This window comes from Pteropus medius, unplaced genomic scaffold (genome assembly GCF_902729225.1).
Source record: "Pteropus medius unplaced genomic scaffold, Ma_sr-lr_union100, whole genome shotgun sequence".
In the NCBI taxonomy this organism is placed as follows: Eukaryota; Metazoa; Chordata; class Mammalia; order Chiroptera; family Pteropodidae; genus Pteropus; species Pteropus medius.
Window position 1 is genome coordinate 1,374,847 of NW_024340701.1, and position 20,786 is coordinate 1,395,632.

The following is a 20,786-nucleotide window of genomic DNA, read 5'->3' on the forward strand; positions in this document are numbered from 1 at the left end:
TCCCGAAAGGCTTCGCGGAGCGCCACTGACTGGCGGAGGCGAAGCCGGCGACAGCGTGATGACGCGCCAGGGACGCTAGCGCGCGGGATTTAAACTGCGGCGGTTTACGCGGCGTTAAAACTTCGTAGAGTTAGCAGAGTTGTTGTTTCTTTCTGGCGCACCTGCCGGTTGCTCAATGGACTCGTCGCTTCAGGCCCGCTTGTTTCCCGGTCTCGCCATCAAGATCCAACGCAGTAATGGTGAGGGGCGGGGTCCTGAGGCCAGGGGGACCCATGGGCTGTGAGATGGCTGAAATTACTGCCCCTCCCCAAACGGCAGAGGGCCTGAGACACTGTCGAGGAACATCCCCCACCCCAGGTCCGGGTCTCTGCACTGGCAATTGGCCTTCCCTGCCCCGGACCAGGGGCCTCTACACTGGCAGCGGGCCCCCTCGCCATCCTCCGGGAGTAGGCGGGGCTCCGCATCAGTGGACCTCCCAGCGAAGTTAGGGTCGCCAGTTTCACTTCCCCTCCAAAATTCTCCCCTGAAACTGCCTGCTCTTGTAAAGACCTTGGCTCTCTGTAGCATGTCGGGCACTGGGATTCAGGGTAACTAGACAGAACAGATCCCTGCTCTTTAGGAGCTTGCAGTTCTTTTTTTGGTTAGCAGCTACTGCAGCTCTGGCAGATCTAATACTTGTGTCATTAGGAGAATGGTCATAGATAACCGTCTGGAGTGAGGTAGAGAAACCCGAGGGCGCTAGAGCTTCGGTGCTGTGTTGCAGAACAGTTCACCTAAGGCCTAGAGTGACTCCCTTGCTAAACATACCTTCACCCCACTGTAGGCTCTCTGTTGAGTGGGGCTGAATCCTTAGCCCCTGCAACTCCATTTTAAGACTTGTTCCCTGCCTACCTCACTATGGGATGTTCTAAGGGTGAAATGCCAGGAGGTTTATTTGCCTCCTAGTGTTAAAAATAAAGGCAGCTGTCCATTTTTTCAGATCAACTCTACATTGAGAATCTCTGAGGAATCCTAAAAGTGAAAAAGATGGGTAACTGGTCTTTTCATACTATAGGCTTAATTCACAGTGCCAATGTAAGGACTGTGAACTTGGAGAAAGCCTGTGTTTCAGTGGAATGGACAGAAGGAGGTGCCACAAAGGGCAAAGAGGTAAGTTCTATGAGTGTGCCTCCACCACATGTAACACCTTCCTACCTGAAAGATCTGTATGAAAATGGAACCTGTGACAGCCTTGTTTTTGATGCTGTGTTGTCCTTCCTAATTTTAAACATAGTCCTCTTTGGATGCATTGGGATTTTGCTTAGTCAAGCCTGTTCTAAATTGAAGCAATCAATAGTTTCTGGTGTGTTTGTAAAAGCAAACTGCAGAGAATCCTAAAACCTTGCTCACCCAAGCTAGCTTTTGAGTGCATATAATAATTTGTTTGGGGAGCAAAATTGATAACCTAGTTGAGAAGACAAAATTATGTTTCCAAAATACGAAATAACAGAAGGCAACTTGTGATGAATGGCACAGATAAATAGTGCTAGAGATGGGACTCAGGATGAGTTGGGCTTGTGGGGGTGAGGCAGGAAGGTTTAGCGGATGGCCCACATGGGGACTAGTGAAGAAGCTGGTGCTAGGTCTTTATCTGGCACTAAGATGTTTGCGGTCTTACTCTGTAGGTAGTGCCTTGGGAGGATTTTGAAAAAAGAAGAGATGTGACTAAGACATTTATATTTTAGAGGCATCTGGTGAAGAGGTCACCAGGCTAGGAGTATGAAAACCTGGATTCTAGTCTGGCTCTGCCACTACTTTATGTGTTCTCAGGCATGTTTCCGCCCCTCTTAGCAATTCAGTTTCCTCATTTATAAAATGAGGATGATAATAAAATATTCCTCATAGGGTTGTTGTGAGGATTTATTCAACAAATCCTTTTGTACTGGTTACAAAATGCCAGACAGTATATTTGGTGCTGGAGAATACAGAGGCAAATAAGACAGACCTGGACCCTCTTTCATGGAGCTTAATGCAATAACACATTTAACGGGCTTGCTCAGCATGGTGACTTATGGTAGATATGGAGATATTTAGATAGTATATTTGAGAAAAGGATTGAATACATTATCTGCCCTTGAATCAAGAGGTTCCTAAGATTTCTTTTAACCAGCTATTATAATTCCTTGTGATTTTTTTGTTTGTTTGTTTTTGTTGTTGTTTGTTTAGAAATACAGCTCTTTTTGGGTCTTACTCCAGCTTAAATATTGCCTGTGGAATAAGGTTCAGAATTCTTAGGCATTCAAAGCCATTTCAAGATTTGATCCTTATCAACTTTTTTCTTTGTACCACACATAGTATCCTGCGCTAGGGGCAAATGGGGCAGCACCTCACTCTGACCATGCCTAGTGCCCTGCTGCCTTCACACTCTCTTGTTCCTTCCTCCTGGGATATTCACTCTAAATCATCAACGTGAGAATCAGTTAATGTCAGAATTAGGGTTAGAACTCTGATCTCCTATGTCATTTATGCTCTCTGTAGTTTAGGAGTTAGAAATGGGGGAGGGTTGTATAGTAGGGGTCTGTAGCTGTCCAAGAAAAGTGAATAGAAGTGTGGTTACTGAAGTACTTGCCAGCTTTTGTATTCTTTGATTCTCTCCTCCTCGTCTATCCTATGTTGCTTTGGTTTCTAGCCTGTTGTGCATGTGACTTCCCTCCATTAGAATGAGAGCTCACTGAAGGCAAGGGAGATATATGTCTTAATTCATCATTTAGTACTTTCTTTCTTCTGCCTTACTTATGCCTAATAAATGTTTTATTACGCTAGTTAATAAATATAGGTTGCATAAGTAGAAGGTAAAGCTCTCACCCTGGTGAGAGTTCTTATCCATGCTTCTGTTCTGTTGCATTCCGAAGTACAAATAACCAAGTTGGTGCTATTTTGGTGTGTTTGAACCTGCTGTGAAGTATGCAGATGAAGTTTTGAGTTGTTTCTAGAGGATTTCAGGACTCTGGTGATGTAAACCTAGAATTATGACCTCACTGCAGTCATGAGCCAGACACTGTGATTGGGAAGAAGTTTCTGGGCCCATTAGAAAATGTAGGTAGACTTAGGGTTAGGTAGCAGCTCTCGGGAACTTGTCCCTGCCCATAAGATCCTGAAGGGCCCTCCATTTTTACTATCACCGGGACAGTTAGAACTTGTTTCCTCTTCCGTGTCAGCCAACAAGAGATATTCGGAGCACTGTGCCCAGCAGGACGCCACTGTCCAGCAGAACAGTAGGGGAGCCAAGTGGCCTAGATCTACTGTGGACTACTTGACGGTTTGCCTGCCTGCCTGTCTTCCTCTTCACCTCGTTCTCATCCCTGGCATCTCCCATTAGCTTAGAAATCAGAAACCAATATCCATCTAGATGGTAAACCATGACTAAGGAATAAATATTTATTTTTAGCTGTTAGTACTTGGCGGAACTTAAAGTTGGTAGTCTGAATCAAGGGGAAGCGTTGGTTGTAGAGATGCAGTTTGATTGAACAAGCTGTGTTGTTTCACTGAAACTTTTACTTGCTCCTTGTAGATTGATTTCGATGATGTGGCCGCAATAAACCCAGAACTCTTACAGCTTCTTCCCCTACACCCGAAGGACAATCTGCCCCTGCAGGAGAATGTAACGGTTCAGGTAGGTGCCTGTCATCTGTGGACCTGCAGCCAGTGCCCCAGGTGGTCCACTTGACTTGCTGGCTCTTTGCTGGGTTTTCTGGGACTGCCTAGGACTTCAGCACAACACATGGGCCTTTGAGAATTGATAAGAGCCATATAATGTAGTGATTTGTTTTGTTTTTCAGAAACAAAAACGCAGATCAGTCAACTCCAAAATTCCCGCTCCAAAGGAAGGTAAATGGATCTCTTCTGGCTTCTTGTCATGGGGCGTGTGCCAGAAATGGTGTTCCTGGGGCTCAGGAAGCTCCGAAGTAAGCTCATTGCTCTAATGTAGCAGGTGGCTTCTATGTGGTCTGAGTCGGTGAGCAGGCTGTGAGAAAAGCTAGGTTTGAGCTGTATAGTCAATGGTGCTATAGAGATCTGGGGGTGAGGTGGGGTGGGTGAGATTGAGCAATGCCTCAAAGTCTAGGAGAAGGTTGGGCTTTCTCTACATAAGTAATCACCATAAACCCACCTTGATTACAATAGTCTGTGACCATAGAGTGTGGCTATAGGCACAAACTGCCCAAGAAATCCAGCTTATTGTTCAGAGCCAGCTATACCTGCAAGGCCTATCCCAGTCCAGAGGTTATCACTGCCCTGACCAGATAACTGCTTGGGTGAAGCTTCAGGTTACGGGAGGCCCAAGGTGAAAGGTGATGCAGTTGCAAACTTGGGTTGAGCATGAGTGGTGTGGTGTGTGCTAGCCCTCTCTTGTTGGCTATACCATAAGAGCCTACAGGAGGGACAGGAGTGGCAGTGGTCTCATTCCACATGCATGACCCCAAAGAATATTGCCACAGCTCCTTTTGGTGGAAAAAAAAGTCTTAATAAAGGTGCATGCTATTAAATAGTAGAAATGAAATACAAGATTACAAATCTTTGGGAAATAGGAAAATCATAATAATTTATATTCTTTATGAAAGACATGATTATATACAGCTATCAGATTAGCCTAAATGTAGGAGACTGAAGAATTCAGTACAAGTTGATCTTTGCCTATCTGACACTATGTGTTCTATTTCCAAATTTGTGACTTTATAAGTGAATTGTTTCTCTCTTATGGAGGGAAACTATATAGATAGGTAGAAATTGACAAGAATTAAAATATAACTCAATTATTTCTCTCAGTTAAGCATTCTTTTAAAATTTCAAACAATCAATATAGCTGATCCCATAGGTTTCTGATGATGTGGCCCAGGCCTGGCTCTGTAAGGCATCCTGAAGCAGTGGGAAAAGCCCAGGCTTTGGATTCTGACAGGCTTGAGTTCACATTCTGGCTATGATACTTATAGTTGAGTGACACTGGGCAAGTTACTTAATTTATGTGAGCCTTAATGTCTTCTTCCATGAGATGGGAATACTGATATTTATAATGTTGTTTTGAGGTATGGGAAGATTGTTTGTGGAATGGTAGGTGTTGCTCTAAGATTAATAATGCTCTTTTTCAAGGATTAGGTTTGCCTCTTCAGAAATGATTTCAGATTGGCTGTAGGTCCCTCCATTTACTCAAGACAGATGCTCTTGAGGGAGATATACTTACCCTCACAAACTCTCGGATTTGCAGAATGGGAACAAATTAGTTTTTGGGTCACTAGTACTTAGCCTTTCTAGTTTTTCCTTTCCTCGGGTGGAAGGAATGGGAAATTGGTAGGCTCCTTTCTTGGTGGACGGGACCCATCTGACCTTGTATAGAATCTTGGAGGGTTGCCCCCATCGGCCTTCCTGATCATGCTGCACTGATTGGCTGCTCCTCCCGGTTCTTCAGGTCTCCGAAGCCGCTCCACTCGCATGTCCACTGTCTCAGAGGTTCGCATCACCACTGAGGAAAATGATATGGAGGTGGAGCTGCCTGCATCTGCAAATTCTCGCAAGCAGTTTTCAGTTCCCGGTGAGTAATGAATCTGTTCATCTGTCTTCCTGTTTGAAGCCCTGGAGCAGCATCTCACACATTGCCCTAAACCTGTTCTGGAATATCCTAAGATTCCACACTCCCCTAGCTTCACTGCTGTTCTGCCCCTGCCTCACTGCTCCCTTATCTGGAAATGATCTCATTTTACTTTTTCAACTTTATCGAAACATAATATACAGTATGTACAGAAAAGTGAACAATCACGGAGTATATGTTCTGAACACACTCATGTAACTAACACTCAGATCAAACAGCATTACCAGCACCTAAAAGTCTTCCTCAGGTGCCCTTCTAGTTACTAAGCCCCAAGGGTACTTATAATCCTGACTTCTGAAAGCATGAATTTGCTTTTTCTCTTTTTGGACTTTGTATGGAATTTTTAAAATATCTTTGTCAACTTTTATTAGATATAAAAAGGATGCAGATTTTATAAGATACACAGTCATTACATCTTATATATATCAAATTCAGCTCTAATAAAATGAAGGTAAACAAAAGGGTCACGACTAAATACTAGAAGTAAAAAGTCACAGGTTGTATCTTTATGGATTGAATCAATATGGTTAGTTGTTGCTTGAGTTCCCATTATTCCTGGCTGTTCAGTCTTTCCTCCTGTTAGCCACCTGGGTTCCAAGGTTTTTGAGAAGTCAGAAGGCTTGGCTTTTCTCCCAGACGAGTAGAAAGGGCTGGCCTAAGAACCCATGTTTGGGTCCAGCCTAAAGAGTTCAGGCCTTTAAAAGCTTTCCCCTTCATGGCGAAACCCATACCGAGCAATTCACACATCCTTTTGAGAATTATTTGACTCCTGGAGCCAGCCCCTGTAGACATACTGGTTGGGTTCAGGGTGCGGGCTGAGGTAAAGAGGAAAGTGCAAGCTCTGCTCACACTACAGGAGCCAGAGCCCTTGCTGAGCTGGTAGTTAGTCACGCTTCTCCAGGCCCATGACCCACTAGGGGTCAGATGAGCACAGCTGCGATATGCTTGCCTGTTTCTCCAATGACTTATTCCCCTACAGCTGGCCCCGCTAGGCCTTCCTGCCCTGCAGTGGCTGAAATACCATTGACGATGGTCAGCGAAGAGGTAGAAGAGCAAGTCCATTCCATCCGAGGCAGCTCTTCTGCAAACCCTGTGAACTCAGGTAGACACGCTGAGCTGCCTGCTGCCCTGCCCCTAGAACAGGACAAGTGGTTACATCCTGTCTCAAACGTGGCTTGCCTGGGCATCTGAGTTCAAACCGTATTTGTCACATGGGGGTATGTTTCCTTGTGGCCATGAAGTCAATCTTTCACAAGAGGTGACCCCATCCCTATAAGCTGGCAGGAGCCTTCTGATGTAATGGAGGTGTTGTCACAGCTATAGTCTCCGCTGACCTGAAGAACAGCCCAGAATGACCATTAGGACCAAGCAGGGATAGTCTCACCTCTTCTGGTTGTTGAGAAAGTGCCACAGAGGTATGGGGAGAACTTGGGTTAGACCTGGGGGTGCTTGTGTTAGCAAATCTTTACTTTGTGAAGTTGTCCATCCCGAGTCACATCTATTTCTTCCTCTCCTTGCATATGGTGATGTAAGAGCAAGGGTCTAGAGAAGGCCTAGTTTTGGGTAAGGCCCAGGACTCAGTACAACAGCCAGAGAAGAGCAGCCTGACTAGCCTAGACAAGTAAAAGAATGGGCTTTTTCCCCCCTAGTTCGGAGGAAATCATGTATTGTGAAGGAAATGGAAAAAATGAAGAACAAGCGGGAAGAGAAGAGGGCCCAGAACTCTGAAATGAGAATAAAGCGAGCTCAGGTACCTTTCTTGGGCAAGGGTTTTGGACAGGTATCCTTAACTTAAATGCAACACAGATAGGGTTGGGCCCTAGTAATACTGAGGCTCCAATTCTGATATCCAGGAAGTTTAACTGGTGTCTTATCAGGATTCAGAGAACAAATAAGTCCCATATTTTTCTGAAGGCCCCCAGATGAGGACTACTTCATGCTGATTGTCTAGCAAGCATGCCCATCGTGTAGTTCAGTGGCCAGCAGGGCTGCTGGGCACAGTTTCCGCCGACCCAACCGTGTACATGTGGTGGAGGTGCTGCGGTGGAGTTGGGTTTGGAGCGTTTCCCCTTAGTTGGGTTACTTGCTCTGGGGAATCCCAGCCCTTCTGATCTTCTAAGATGTGGGACAGTGGCCCTTGCGCCAGTTCCTAGGGCCCCCTGCCAATCTCTATTCCCAGGGCTTTGTTCCTGGGTTCTCAGCCTGGAGCCAGTGTGGGAGGAAGTGAGATCATGTGGGGGCTTTGTCAACTGATAGACTGTATGCACATAAAGAAATGTTGCTTCTGCTCAGCAGTGAGATCTGAGAGCACTTAGATCTTAGCAGTCAGTTTCGTTTTTCTTTTGTCCCAAACAGGAGTATGACAACAGCTTTCCAAACTGGGAATTCGCCCGGATGATTAAAGAATTTCGGGCTACTTTGGATTGTCATCCACTTACTATGACTGATCCTGTAAGTAAACCTAAGGGCTTCTTTCTACCTTTCCTTTCTGAGTAGTTGTACAGTTAAGAGACAGAACACTTCCCTTTAAGGGTGTCAGAGCGTTCAGGAATCTTCACTCACCCTTGCAAGTTTATTTTAACTATCCTTTGGTGGGCTAGAGCTAGTGAGGCCTGCATAGGAGAGTCTAATCTTTACAAACTCCCCACCCACCCCCATTCCATAGGTTGGCCAGACTCTTACTAATCATGAAAGTGTGCTGAAATTTCATGTAGGCAGCAGAGCAAGAAAACTGGGGAGAAAATTCCGAGCTACCTTCTTATGCTGTAGAGTAACTAATGGGGAAGGCGGGGTCCTAGTGTTAGATCTTGGCCCCTGACTGTGCCAGAGAGGGGTTAGAAGGGAAGGGATTCTGGATAAGCTTTCTTTCAATACTGCCCTAACTTTTTTTGTTGATTGGTTATCTTCTCATCCTCTTGAAGATCGAAGAGCACAGGATATGTGTTTGTGTTAGGAAACGCCCGCTAAATAAACAAGGTAAACTTCATTCTGTCAGAAAGAGGCTTTGGACTGACGGAGGGTTCTTGTGTCCAGAGACCATCCCCTGAAAATACTCTCCTTCTGCAGAATTGACCAAGAAAGAAATTGATGTGATTTCCGTTCCTAGCAAATGTCTCCTTTTTGTACACGAGCCCAAGTTAAAAGTGGACTTAACAAAGTATCTGGAGAACCAAGCATTCTGCTTTGACTTTGCATTCGATGAAACGGCTTCAAATGAAGTTGTCTATAGGTTAGTCCCTTGCCTCTTTTTGTTCCTCTTCCCTCCACCCACCCCTGCTGCCCCCCTTTTGACTTTTCCATGAACTTCCTATAGGTTCAGACATGCTGAACTCTGAAGCCCTTCCTGGCCTCCTCTCATGTTTTCTTTGAATCAGCTATCGCACACAGCTGGCTCTCAATGGCTTCAGGGAGGCCCATTTAGGCTGCCACATGCCATTTTGCAGCTTTAGCGGCCCATCCTTGAGTGGATCAGAAGTGAGGTGTTACCCACTGCGCTCTATGAGGCTGGGCTGGACAGGCTCCAGGGATTCTTCCAGTGTCTTATGCAGCCACCCCGTTACCCTCTGGGCTTAGCAGACTCAGCAAATTCTAAGACTGCTCTGTCCAATATAGCACCCAGTAGCCTTATGCAGCTTTTTAAATAAAAGTTAAGTTAAAAATACAATTCTTCAGCACATCTCAAGTGCCGGATAGCCACGTGTGGAAGTGGCTACTGTTGGGCAGCACAGAAAAGGCATCACAGAAAGTTCTGTTGGACAACACTGCTCTAAACCAGAAGTTGACAAACTTTGGGGCCAGATTTGGCTCACTATCCCTTTCTGTATTGGCTCTCCAACTAAGAATGTTTTTAAAGGATCATTAAAAAAATGTGACAGAACTATGTAGCCCACAAAGCCTCCTACTCTAGGGTTTCCTCGATCTTTACAGTATATCTTATACTGGAAGTTGGCTGCTAAGCTCAGGCTTTTTTCTTGTGTCTCCAGGGTCAGAGGAGGGCCTGATGGCTCAGTTAGCATGTAGAACATGAACTTGCTCTCAGCAGGCCAGTCTAGCCCTCCCCAATTGGGTAGGAGAATTTCAGATTTGTGAAAAAGAGGGGTCCAGTGGAACCACTTTGCAGGAGAGGAGTGCTAGTGCTTGGAAAGAGAAATTAAGGACCCAGGAGTTCTGCAGTCAAAGGGCAGCAGGACCATGTTTCCGGATGCACATTTTGTGGAGAGATAACCACTTCTTCTCTCTCTTTTCTCCTGTAGGTTCACAGCAAGGCCACTGGTACACACAATTTTCCAAGGTGGAAAAGCAACCTGTTTTGCATATGGCCAGACGGGAAGTGGCAAGACACATGTGAGTATTTAAGTGTGGCAGGGAATGAGCCTGCGCATGTGCAATACTGGGTCTCTAACAAGAAAGATAGTTTTTTGCAGAAAGTCCCTTTAGTGCAGATGCCCCATCACCAGATACACTTACTGTGTCAGGGGCAGGGAGGGGCCTTAGCAAGTCCATCCAGCCTCCCAGCTTAGGTGTGGCCTACTGTGGTGATGGAGCCAGTAGTGCTCTAGCTTAGGCCAAGGGCCCTTTACCAAGGTCTTTTGCCCCGTCCATTTGCAGACTATGGGCGGAGACCTCTCTGGGAAAGCCCAGAATGCATCCAAAGGGATCTATGCAATGGCCTGTAAGTACCGTGTTCTGCCACAATGGGGTTGGGCATAGAAAGGCAGGTTGCTTACTTAATCCAGGCTCTCTCCCACAGCCCGCGATGTCTTCCTCCTGAAGAATCAGCCCCGCTACCGGAACCTGGGCCTGGAAGTCTATGTGACATTTTTCGAGATTTATAATGGGAAGGTAGCTGGCAGGGAGTCCCTGTTTATACTGTTGGGGCCTCTGAACTTTCTAAAACCTTGAGATTGGCTAGAAATTGTAGAAGCCAAATAGCCTATGGGCTGTGAAGCCTTTGGGCTACTCTGCCCTGACATGTGGGTAGGTGGGTGGGTGTGTGGGTGGGGTTTCATCTAATGGTAGGTTGGTACCGAAACTCAACAGGTATGGCAGGTAGACTCCTCAGGGCTCCCTCTCAGATGGGAAAATTTGCATTGTGTGTGCCCGGTGCTCCCTCAGCCCTCCTCCTTTGTAACTCTCGTCTTCTGAGCATGCACATTCATTCTCATATCCATTCTCCCTCATGTGTGTATACATATATATACACACTCTACTCTGTTTTTGCCAACTTGCCTTCCTCAGACTGGGATCTAGATAATAATAGCTAATGTCGATTATTAACGTGACATAATGTGCTACGTACTAATCTAAGCACTTGTTTCATTTATCATAACACTATAAGGAAACTTTACCATCACTATTCTGCAGCTGGGAAATAAGCCTAGAGTAGTTAAGTACTTACCCAGGCTCACACAGCTAATAAAGTAGCAGAGTTGCATCAAACTGAGGCAGACCAGTTCAGAACTCAAGTTTACTGCCCTCTGCTAGTCTACCCAGCTTATCTTTTCTCTGCATTTCCTGCTGCCAGCACTTGTCTAAGCTGAGACAGGCTCTGAAGGAGGAATCAGGTGGGGTGCCTGGCACCTGATGGCCTTAGTTTTGTTTCCCTGCCTGGCACAGCTGTTCGACCTGCTCAACAAGAAGGCCAAACTGCGCGTGCTGGAGGATGGCAAGCAGCAGGTGCAGGTGGTGGGGCTGCAAGAGCACCTGGTTACCTGTGCTGACGATGTCATCAAGATGATCGACATAGGCAGTGCCTGCAGGTAGGAATTCTGGTGAGGGGAAGGGGCCACCTTCTAATGCCCAGTTCAAGTGACAGAGACTAGCTCTGAGCCCATGTGTTTCCACAGAGCCCTGCTTTCCCCAGCTTGGGAGGTCCGTAAAGGCCTCTACCGTAAGGGATCTGTCTCAGTGGGCAGATGACCCAGGGCCACAGGTTCATCAGGAACAAGTCAAAGGGTCTTAAATCTAAGCAAGGCAGGCTTTATTCCCAGACCCCTACCCCACAGGCATGCTTCTGACTTCTCTGGTTTCTCTTCGGTGTTCTTCCCTCTATGGTGGGAGATAGGAGGCCTGGGTCTGTTCTAGGCTGGAAGTGATGGGGCCATAGCTCCTCTGTAGCAGCGAGAAGCACTCTTCCTCCGGGGCCCTAGGCGTGGTACAGTGGAGTGCTTATGGAGGCCCGGGGAGCCTCAAGTTTTGCCAAATGGTTCATGATAACCCCTCCATCCCCATGTCTCCCAGAACAGAGGCAACTCATCTTTCCCCATTTCCCCAGGCAGGTCTGTCCAATCCCCTTGCACAGAATCCAGTCCTTTGGGTGCTAGGAAAACACTAGATACAGAGCTAGAGGGAGAGCCAGTGTCCTGAGAGGGCAGAAATCTGGGACAAAAAGACACAGGACGACTTAGAGCCCTGACCTGTGTCCCTCTCTTACCAGAGAATTCACTGCTGTGGACTGGGGTGCCGTGGTGGCTGGTGACTTTAGAAGTTCATAATCTTCCTTTGCCTTCCTTTGCCACAGGACCTCTGGGCAGACATTTGCCAACTCCAACTCTTCCCGCTCCCACGCCTGCTTCCAGATTCTTCTTCGAGCCAAAGGGAGGGTGCATGGCAAGTTCTCGTTGGTGGATCTGGCAGGGAATGAGCGAGGCGCGGACACTTCTAGTGCTGACAGGCAGACCCGCATGGAAGGCGCAGAAATCAACAAAAGTCTCCTGGCTCTGAAGGTAGCAGGGGCTAGCTAGAGCGGGTTGGCCTGGAGGACTGCTGCTGGTGGAGGGAAGAAGTAGGCAGCATGAGAGGAAGGACAGGACCTCAGTTGTACCTGTTGCCCTGCAGGAGTGCATCAGGGCCTTAGGACAGAACAAGGCTCACACCCCCTTCCGCGAGAGCAAGCTGACACAGGTGCTACGGGACTCCTTTATCGGGGAGAACTCAAGGACCTGCATGGTGAGTGGGGGCACTTTGGAAGGTGGTGCAGGAGGACATTTAGTCCTGTCCTGGGCAGGAGGTCTGGTGCCCTTGGCTCTCTGGGTTTTCAGGCTCTAGCTTGACTGGGCTTCAGCCCCTGCCTTTTAGCACCTAGCTCCTCTTTGCCTACCTAAGAGAGGAGGAAAGGATGTTCTCCCTTTGCCGTATGTCTGTGCAACTCCCTCTACCATATGGGTTTGGGAGAGGTCATTTCTCCCTTAACTGGTGGAAAGGAGGCTCCTGAATTCAGAATGAGGACCTTTAGGGAAGCAGGGAAGAGAAGTCCTGGCCTCTGTGGCTTCCCTCAGATTCCTTGACTCCCAGCCTAGGAAGTAGAAAGGGCTAGGGTCTTGAGTGGCTTTGGGTCTCTTCCTTGTTTTATCCACAGGCCCTTCTAGCTAGGGTCTGCTCTCCGTGACCTCCAGGGAATATCTTCTCTCCTGCCTGATGAGGAAGATGGGAATTTCTGATTAAGCTCTAAACCCTTCTCCCTGAGGCATTATCCCTGAGCCTGGGCAAACTGAGGGTTCCAGCAGGAGCCACAGAGCCTTAAGGTGTGACCTTGGTGTGAGGAATGAGTCAGTAAACAGATAAAGAAGCAAGGGGTAATCAGATGTACCTTTTAAAGGCAGAGAACCAATTTTTCAGGTGCCTTAATTTGTAGTGCTCATGGAGCAAGTTGCCTGGCAACTTGAGTGGGTGCTTAACGAGCTCTCTCCCCCAATACCATATGAGTGTCAGTGACTTGAAGAGACTCCTGGCAGCCTCTTCCCTTGATTCTCAACCTTTAACCACCCATTTACTTCCTCTCTTGCAGATTGCCATGATCTCACCGGGCATAAGCTCCTGTGAATATACTTTAAACACACTAAGATATGCAGACAGGTATCAGTACCTACAGCCAGGTGGGATGAGAAGAAGGCTGTGGGAGAGGGGAAAGGAATGGCAGTGGTCAAAGAGGGAGGAGATCTCTGGGGCCTCAGCGCCTACTGTGTACTTTTCCGTGACTCAATGAACCTGAGGTTTGAGAGTTCAGACATGACGCTAGAAGGTCTGTCCCAGTCCCCTTCAGGCCTCGGTGGGGATTCAGTGTGCATGAGCATCTCCTAGGCCAAAGGCAAAGCTGCTACTCCATCCCCTTGCAGCCATAAGCCTCACAGTCCAAGTGGTGCAGCACTCTTGTGAGTGCCAAGGAGGTTGCTATGGGATCTGAGACCTTCTTGTTTTCTCAGGGTCAAGGAGCTGAGCCCCCACAGTGGGCCCAGTGGGGAGCAGCCAACTCAAATGGAAACAGAAGAGATGGAAGCCAGCTCTAATGGGGCCTTGATCGCAAGCGATGTAAGGGACAGGGTGGGGTCAGGCAAGACAGAAAGGTGGCCTGCTGAGATGGGAACTGGGCCATACTGTCGTCTCTCCTTTTGGCCCCCTTAGTTCTCCAAGGAAGAGGAAGAATTGTCTTCCCAGATGTCCAGCTTTAATGAAGCCATGACTCAGATCAGGGAGCTGGAAGAGAGGGCCATGGAAGAGCTCAAGGAGATTATACAGGTGGGGAGCTGGCCCTGGATGTGGAGGGACTGTGTACCCACCCTAGCACAGGCCTTCCGCTGTGATCAGCATCATTCCTTGAACGTGACTCCCATAAGTCTTCAGGTTGGCACGGCAAGAGGCAGCCCTCTACACTAGCATTCTTTAATTCTCTACTTAGTCATCCAGCTGTTCTAGGGCAGCTAATTACCACACCTTCTTCTTCAGCCTGGCACACAGGCCTTCCTCCAGGTCCTCCTAGCTGGAGTTAGTCTCTCCTACATGCTCCTAATTGAGGGTTTTGGAGGGTGGTTTATATGCAAGGACCTTATCTTATATTCATTGAATGTTCAGTGAGTACTTTCTTTCTATATGTCATCTCCTATGCTGAGACCAAGGACCAAAAAACTTGAAGTATGGATGGGAGGCCCTAAAATAAGACTTGATCAGTTCCGATTCTTCTATTTATAAGCCAATTTCCTTTGAAAGTCATTTAGCCTCACTGGGCCTCAGTTTCTTCATCCCTAAAATGGGTAAGACAGGATGGTTTTGTCTGAGAATTAAATGACATGCTTTTAAAACACTTAGCACTGCCTAGCATGTGGTCAGTGTTTAGTAAGTGGTAGATGCTAGCACTGCCATGATCCCTACTCTGGAAGAAAAGATGTGGGGGGAACCCTGAAAGTATATCCTAACAGTGGGGCGCTCAGTGCAAAGCAGAAAGGAAGAGCTTGGGGCACTTAGAAGTGAGGAGAGAATGTGAAGGATAAGTGCTTAAGCATGTCCTCCCTCCCTGGAGTGCTCAGGGGTACAGATGTTTGAAAGGACATGGTACTTTCAGGAAAAATGAGAAGTTCACTCTGCTCAGAGCAAAAGATGTGAGCAGATCATGGAGGGAGATTAAGGCTGTGGATAGGTCAGTGGGGACCTGGTGTTAAAGGGTCTTATGGTTCATCCTAGAGACCTGGACTTCATTATGAGGGCAGTGGATGCCTTTGAAAGGAGTTAAGCAGAGTGGTGGCATAGTCATTTCAAAGCTTTGGGTACATCACTGTGGCCACAGTGTGAAGCTTGATTTGGAGATGTCGAGAAATGTGAGTAGAGACAGTTAAGAGCAGTTAGGAGATTGTTGGAAAATGTTCAAGAGAGATGTTGGTACCTAGACTGAAAGTGGCAATAGCCATGGGATTTGAGTGAGGGCATGAAATTCAAGAACCATTGATTTGGGTTTGGGGACAGGCAAGGTAAAAGAATAAAGTTTCTCAGATTTCTGGCTTGAAATCAAGACATGACATTCATTTGATATAAGAGACAAGTCTGGGGTAGGGAAGAGGATGAATTCAAGCTAGGGACTTCTGCAGGAGAGGATAAGGGGGCAGGAGAAATGCCTGGCCATGCACAGGCATCTGCGTTATAGATGGTAGGGCCCCGGGAATGATTTGCTAAATTGGTTTGGTCATTGTTAAACCGACAATGTCCTCCCTCTGTTGTTGCAGCAAGGGCCAGGCTGGCTTGAGCTCTCCGAGATGACCGAACAGCCAGACTATGACCTGGAGACCTTTGTGAACAAGGCAGAGTCTGCCCTGTCCCAGCAAGCCAAGCACTTCTCAGCCCTGCGAGGTGGGTGCAGCTGGACAGGGTGTGGCTGGAGGATGGGGCCTCTGAGACTCCCACTAACACGAGTGTGCCACCTCCCCTTCCAGATGTCATCAAGGCCTTGCGCCTGGCCATGCAGCTAGAAGAGCAGGCCAGCAAACAAATAAGCAGCAAGAAACGGCCCCTGTGACGACTGCAAATAAAGATGTTTGGTTTCACACCCAGCCTTTTCACCACCCCACCCCTCTCCAGTGAACTTTTGGGCACCTGGTGGGTCTAGTCAGGGTCTGAGCTGGGACAGAGTTTGGTAAAGGCCAAGTACGGGCACATCAGGGCCAGGGCAGCTGGGGAGGGGATCAGAGTGACACAGGACACTACTTTCCTTTTCCTCAATTGTAGCCCTGAGGAGAGCAAGGATGGGAGGAGGGAGCTTTTAGTTCTCCTGTGTGTTGCCCTTCTCTCCAAGTGGGGAAGGCTCACTGGTGTAGAGTTTGCCCTTGGTCGGCATTCTGCCTGTGTGGACTGGCTGCTGGGGAAAGGTTGCTGGGGTAGTCCTGGCCCTGGGGAGAAGGAAGGAGCCTTCAGTCTAGCTCTCTGCTGGTTCTGGCCTGCCTTCTACACCCTTGGTCTGGGCACTAATATGTCTTGTACTTTAAAAAATGTTTCTGGAACCTCTTCCTTGCTATTTTTTGAGGCCCAAGAGGATCCTTGCTGTTTTCTGTTTTATGTGTTTATACATTGTGTCTAACAATAAAGAAAGAGGAAAAAAAATCAGCCTGTTCAGTGGCCTGTGGGAAGGGCCTGGGATGTGTCAGCCTTCTGGAACTAAAGATACCGCTGCAACTCTGGATAGCACTGATTCTGTACAGGAAAGGATCCCATGGGCAATACCAGTTTGATCTTGAAAAATGAGTAGACGTTTGTCAGGTAAACTGAAGAACCAAGCATAGGGCATGGGCAGTTTGGGAAGTGAGAGATTCCAGATTCAGTGACATGGAATGTGAATTATCTAAATGGTGATGAGCCACTAAAAGGTTTCTGGCCTAGGAGCCACCCAATCACATGTGTTTTAGAAAGGCCTCACTTAGGGAGACAAGTTGGGAGCATCAGGTATGTGGGCTCCTGCAGAAACCCAGAGAAGGGTGGGGTCGAACAGAGCAGGTTCTGTCCCTCTCAGCCTTGGTCATTTCCTTTGTAAAACGCATTCTCAACCTCACGGTGAGAGAATACATAAATCTGACTGACCATTAAATAACCAAATATAGGACCTGGATTCAGAAATTCAGCTATATCAGATGTTTGATAAAAATGGCACCAGCTCTGAGGCCTTAAAAGCTTCCAGAGACTTGAATTTTCCCCTCATCCGTAAGATGAGGCCACCAGTACCCACCTCACAGAACTGAAAAGATTAAATGAAAGAATGCCACCATCCCGGACCTGAGAATCTTCTCACCTAGAATACTGTATGAGTAACTGGTCTCCTGATTGAATTCTTGACTCCCATTGACCCATTCTCCCCAACCAGCCAGAGGAATCACTACGTTATTCACTACTTGGAACCCTTCAATAATGTCACTTTGCACAAGGGATAAATACTGAACGCCCTACAATGGCCCATTAGGCCCTGCCCAGTCAACTCTTCTCTACTGGTCCAGTAGGAATGCAATTTGGGCAAAACAGTTTAGAGGCTAAAAACCCAGCTGCAGAAGCCACACTGCAAGGTGAGATCCTAATTCTGACTGCAGAACCTAAAGTGAGTTGTTTAACCTCTGTGCTATCTGTGAAATGGGGATAATAATGGGTATAGAGTCATTATGAAAATTGGGTTAATATACACACAGCAGTGAGTAAAATGTCTCATATTTAGTAAGTGCTATGTAAGTGCTAGCTATTTAAGCATGTAAGGACAAAAGATTTTTGTTGTATTTAATACTGTATTCACAATATCTCAAATATATGATTAGTACACAATATATATTTTTGAATGAATGAATAAACTGTATCCCACCACTCTGTTCTCCAACCACACTAGCCTTTATTTCTTATGTCAAGGCTTTTGTTTGTTTTTGTTTTTAACAATAGCTTTATTGAGATATAATTCACATTATAAAATTCACTCTTTTAAAGTGTATAATTTAGTGGCTTTTAGTATCCTCAATACTGGGCAACCATCACCATTAATTCCAGAACATTTTTATCACCCAAAAAGAAACCTGTACCCATTAGCAGTCACCCCCAAACCTCTTTCCCCCCAGCCCTAACCACTAATCTACTTTTCTTTCTCTGTGGATTTATCTATTCTAGATATTTCGTATTAATGGAATCATGCAGTATGTGGTCTTTTGCGTCTGGCTTCTTTCACTTAAAGCATATGTTTTAAAGGATCATGTTGTAGCATGTATCAGTACTTCATTCCTTTTATGGCCAAATAATATTCCACTGCATGGATATACCACCTTTTGTTTATGCAACAGTTGAACATTTATTTGGGTTGTTTCCACTTTGGGGCATTACGAATGAACCATTCAAGGTATGAACATTCATGCGCAAGTTTTTGAGCATGTTTTTTATTTTCTTGAGTATATCCAAGTCTTTTACCTATTTTTAAGTTGGATTATCTTGTTGGCTTTTAAGAGCTTTCGTTGACTTTTAAGTTGGATTATCTTTTGTTGATTTTTAAGAACTGGATACTGTGTATGTATCAAATATATGATTTGCAAATATTTTCCCTTGATCTGTGGGTTGTCTTTCACTTTCTCGACGGTGTCCTTTGAAGCAGAAAAGCTTTTAATTTTGACGAAGTCCAACTTACCTTTTTTCTATTGTTGCTTGTGCTTTTAGTGTCATATCTAAGAATCATTGCCAAATCCAAAACTGAAGACTTATGGTTTCTTCTAAGAGTTTTATGGTCTTATATTTACATCATTGATCCATTTTTAGTTAATTTTTGTAGGTGATATGAGGTAGGGGTCTGAATTCATTCTTTTGCATGTAGATATCCAGTTTTTCCAGCACCATTTGTTGAAAGGACGATTTTTTCCCCATTGAATTGTCTCGGCACCCTTGCCAAAGATCAATTGACCATAGATGTATGGGGCTGATGTCTGGACTTTAAATGCTATTTCATTAGTCTATATGTCTATCTTTAGGCCAATACTACACTGTTTGGTTACTGTAATTTGTAATAAGTTTGAAATCAGGAAGTTTGAGTCCTCCAACTTTGTTCAATACTGTTGTGGCTTTTGGGGGCTCCTTGCAATTCCATATGAATCTGAGGATCAGCTTTCCCATTTATGCAAAAAAGGCTGATGGGATTACATTGAATCTGTAGATTGCTTTGGGTAGTATTTCCATCTTAACAATATTAAGTCTTCCAATGCATGAACACAAAATGTCTTTCCATTTATTCAGCTCTTTAATGTCTTTCAACAATATAGTTTTCAATGTACAAGTCTTTCACCTCCTTAATTTCCTAGCTATTTCATTCTTTTGTATGCTATTGCAAAAGGAATTATTTTGCTTAGTTTCATTTTCAGATTGTTCATTGCTGGTGTATAGAAACACAGCTGATTTTTTTTGTGTGTTGATCTTATACCTTGCAACTTTGATGAATTTGTTTATTAACTCTAACAGTTTTTTGGGGGGGTTTTTTGTAGATTCTTTGGGATTTTCTATATAAAGGATCACGTCATCTGTAAATAGATAGTTTGACCTCTTCCTTTCCAATCCTTTTGTTTCTTGCCTAGTTGTCCTGGATAGAATATCCAATACAATTTTGAATAGAAGTGGTGAGACTGGACATCCTTGTCTTGTTTCTGATCATTAAAAATGATATTACCTGTGAGGTTTTGTAGATGGCGTTTATCTGGTAGAAGTTCACTACTGTCTCTTTGTTGAGTGGTTTTTATCATGAAAATGTATTAGATGTGTTTTCCCCTTTATTCCATCAATAAGGTATAGTCCATTGATTGATTTTCAGATGTTAAACCAACCTTGCAAACCTAAGATATATCCCACTTTCTTATGATATATAGGCTTTAATTCCTGCTTGTGCAGAACTTCAAGGTCAGCCGTATCTCACTGATATTAGCACATTTTCAGGTCTTTCCTGACTGGGCATATACTCAGCCCTGCATAAGCATGTGCCTTTCTAGATTCCCAGAAATGTGTGAGTTTTTTTCAAATCCCCCAATTGACTGTTTTTTTCTTTTAAGTGTTTTTGTTTTGTTTTGTTCTGTTTTATCAGCCTATCAGCCCCAACTAGTAATTCTGCCTCAGGAATCTGCATTGCCCCTGACTTTTTTTTTTTAATTAAATTAATTTTGGGTGACATTGGTTAATAAGATTATATAGGTTTCCAGTGTACAATTCAATAATGTGTCATCTGTATACTGCACTCTGTTCACCATCCAGAGTTGAATTGTTTCTACCATTATCACAATTACTCATTTTATATCATTTAAATATATTAATATAAATGATACATCTTACAATACACTATAAAATTGAAGGCTTCTTCGCAGTACTTTTTGTCATTGGAGTATATGCCACTAAAGATGTACTATCAAAGTAGTACCCTGTTCTAAACCATTTGAAATATTTTTTTCTCTATTTTATTACTTTAAATTCATTTGTTTTCATTTCTTTCAGTTTCATTTGTTGTTTTTCCTTAATTTTATTTTGTTGAAAATCTAGAGCACTTAAACTTCAAAATTAAAACTATAAAAAGTATATTGAGTTGTAAGGCATCCATTCATGTTATGACTTCTTCCCCCCTGTAACCCTAACTTTTTAAAAACAAACACCTTGGTGATAGGGCTGGTCACAGAATGAGCTCTGAATGAAGTCAAATTAAGACAAGCCCTAAGAATGGAGCTTTTCAGCAATCTGCCAGCCAGCTCAAATGGTGACAATTCTTTGGGGGATGGGCTTTTGGAGAATTTCAGATCCATTCTGCCTCCTCCAATTGCTGTTTGCAAAGCCACTGTGGAGCGGGAGGAAGGGAGTGGCATTAGGGCAAATTAAAAAGCAACAAAGCTCACTGCTCCATGATTCAGCTATTTTTCTTATGAAAGTT

At 45.2% G+C, this 20,786-nt stretch overlaps 1 protein-coding gene across 1 annotated transcript; it reads left to right on the forward strand.

Moving 5' to 3' along the window:
* Positions 1 to 17: 17 nt before the first annotated feature.
* KIF2C (kinesin family member 2C) lies at positions 18 to 17,732 on the forward strand. Its single transcript, XM_039883974.1, has 21 exons — positions 18 to 239; positions 1,055 to 1,149; positions 3,551 to 3,652; positions 3,819 to 3,867; positions 5,441 to 5,563; positions 6,600 to 6,722; positions 7,270 to 7,370; positions 7,976 to 8,071; positions 8,542 to 8,596; positions 8,687 to 8,849; positions 9,874 to 9,964; positions 10,229 to 10,292; positions 10,371 to 10,462; positions 11,237 to 11,379; positions 12,141 to 12,345; positions 12,458 to 12,568; positions 13,407 to 13,474; positions 13,822 to 13,927; positions 14,021 to 14,134; positions 15,610 to 15,733; positions 15,817 to 17,732. The coding sequence occupies exons 1-21, from the start codon at positions 176 to 178 to the stop codon at positions 15,897 to 15,899; spliced, it is 2,172 nt and encodes a 723-aa protein (XP_039739908.1). The 5' UTR covers positions 18 to 175; the 3' UTR covers positions 15,900 to 17,732.
* Positions 17,733 to 20,786: the final 3,054 nt, after the last annotated feature.

What these genes read in the sequence shown, in the direction of transcription:
- KIF2C (XM_039883974.1), top strand. Translation starts at nt 176, where the DNA reads ATGGACTCGTCGCTTCAGGCCCGCTTGTTTCCCGGTCTCGCCATCAAG. An exon ending in CAAGCAGTTTTCAGTTCCCG is followed by an intron (nt 5,564 to 6,599) that starts GTGAGTAATGAA and finishes ATTCCCCTACAG; the next exon opens with CTGGCCCCGCTAGGCCTTCC. An exon ending in CACTTACTATGACTGATCCT is followed by an intron (nt 8,072 to 8,541) that starts GTAAGTAAACCT and finishes ATCCTCTTGAAG; the next exon opens with ATCGAAGAGCACAGGATATG.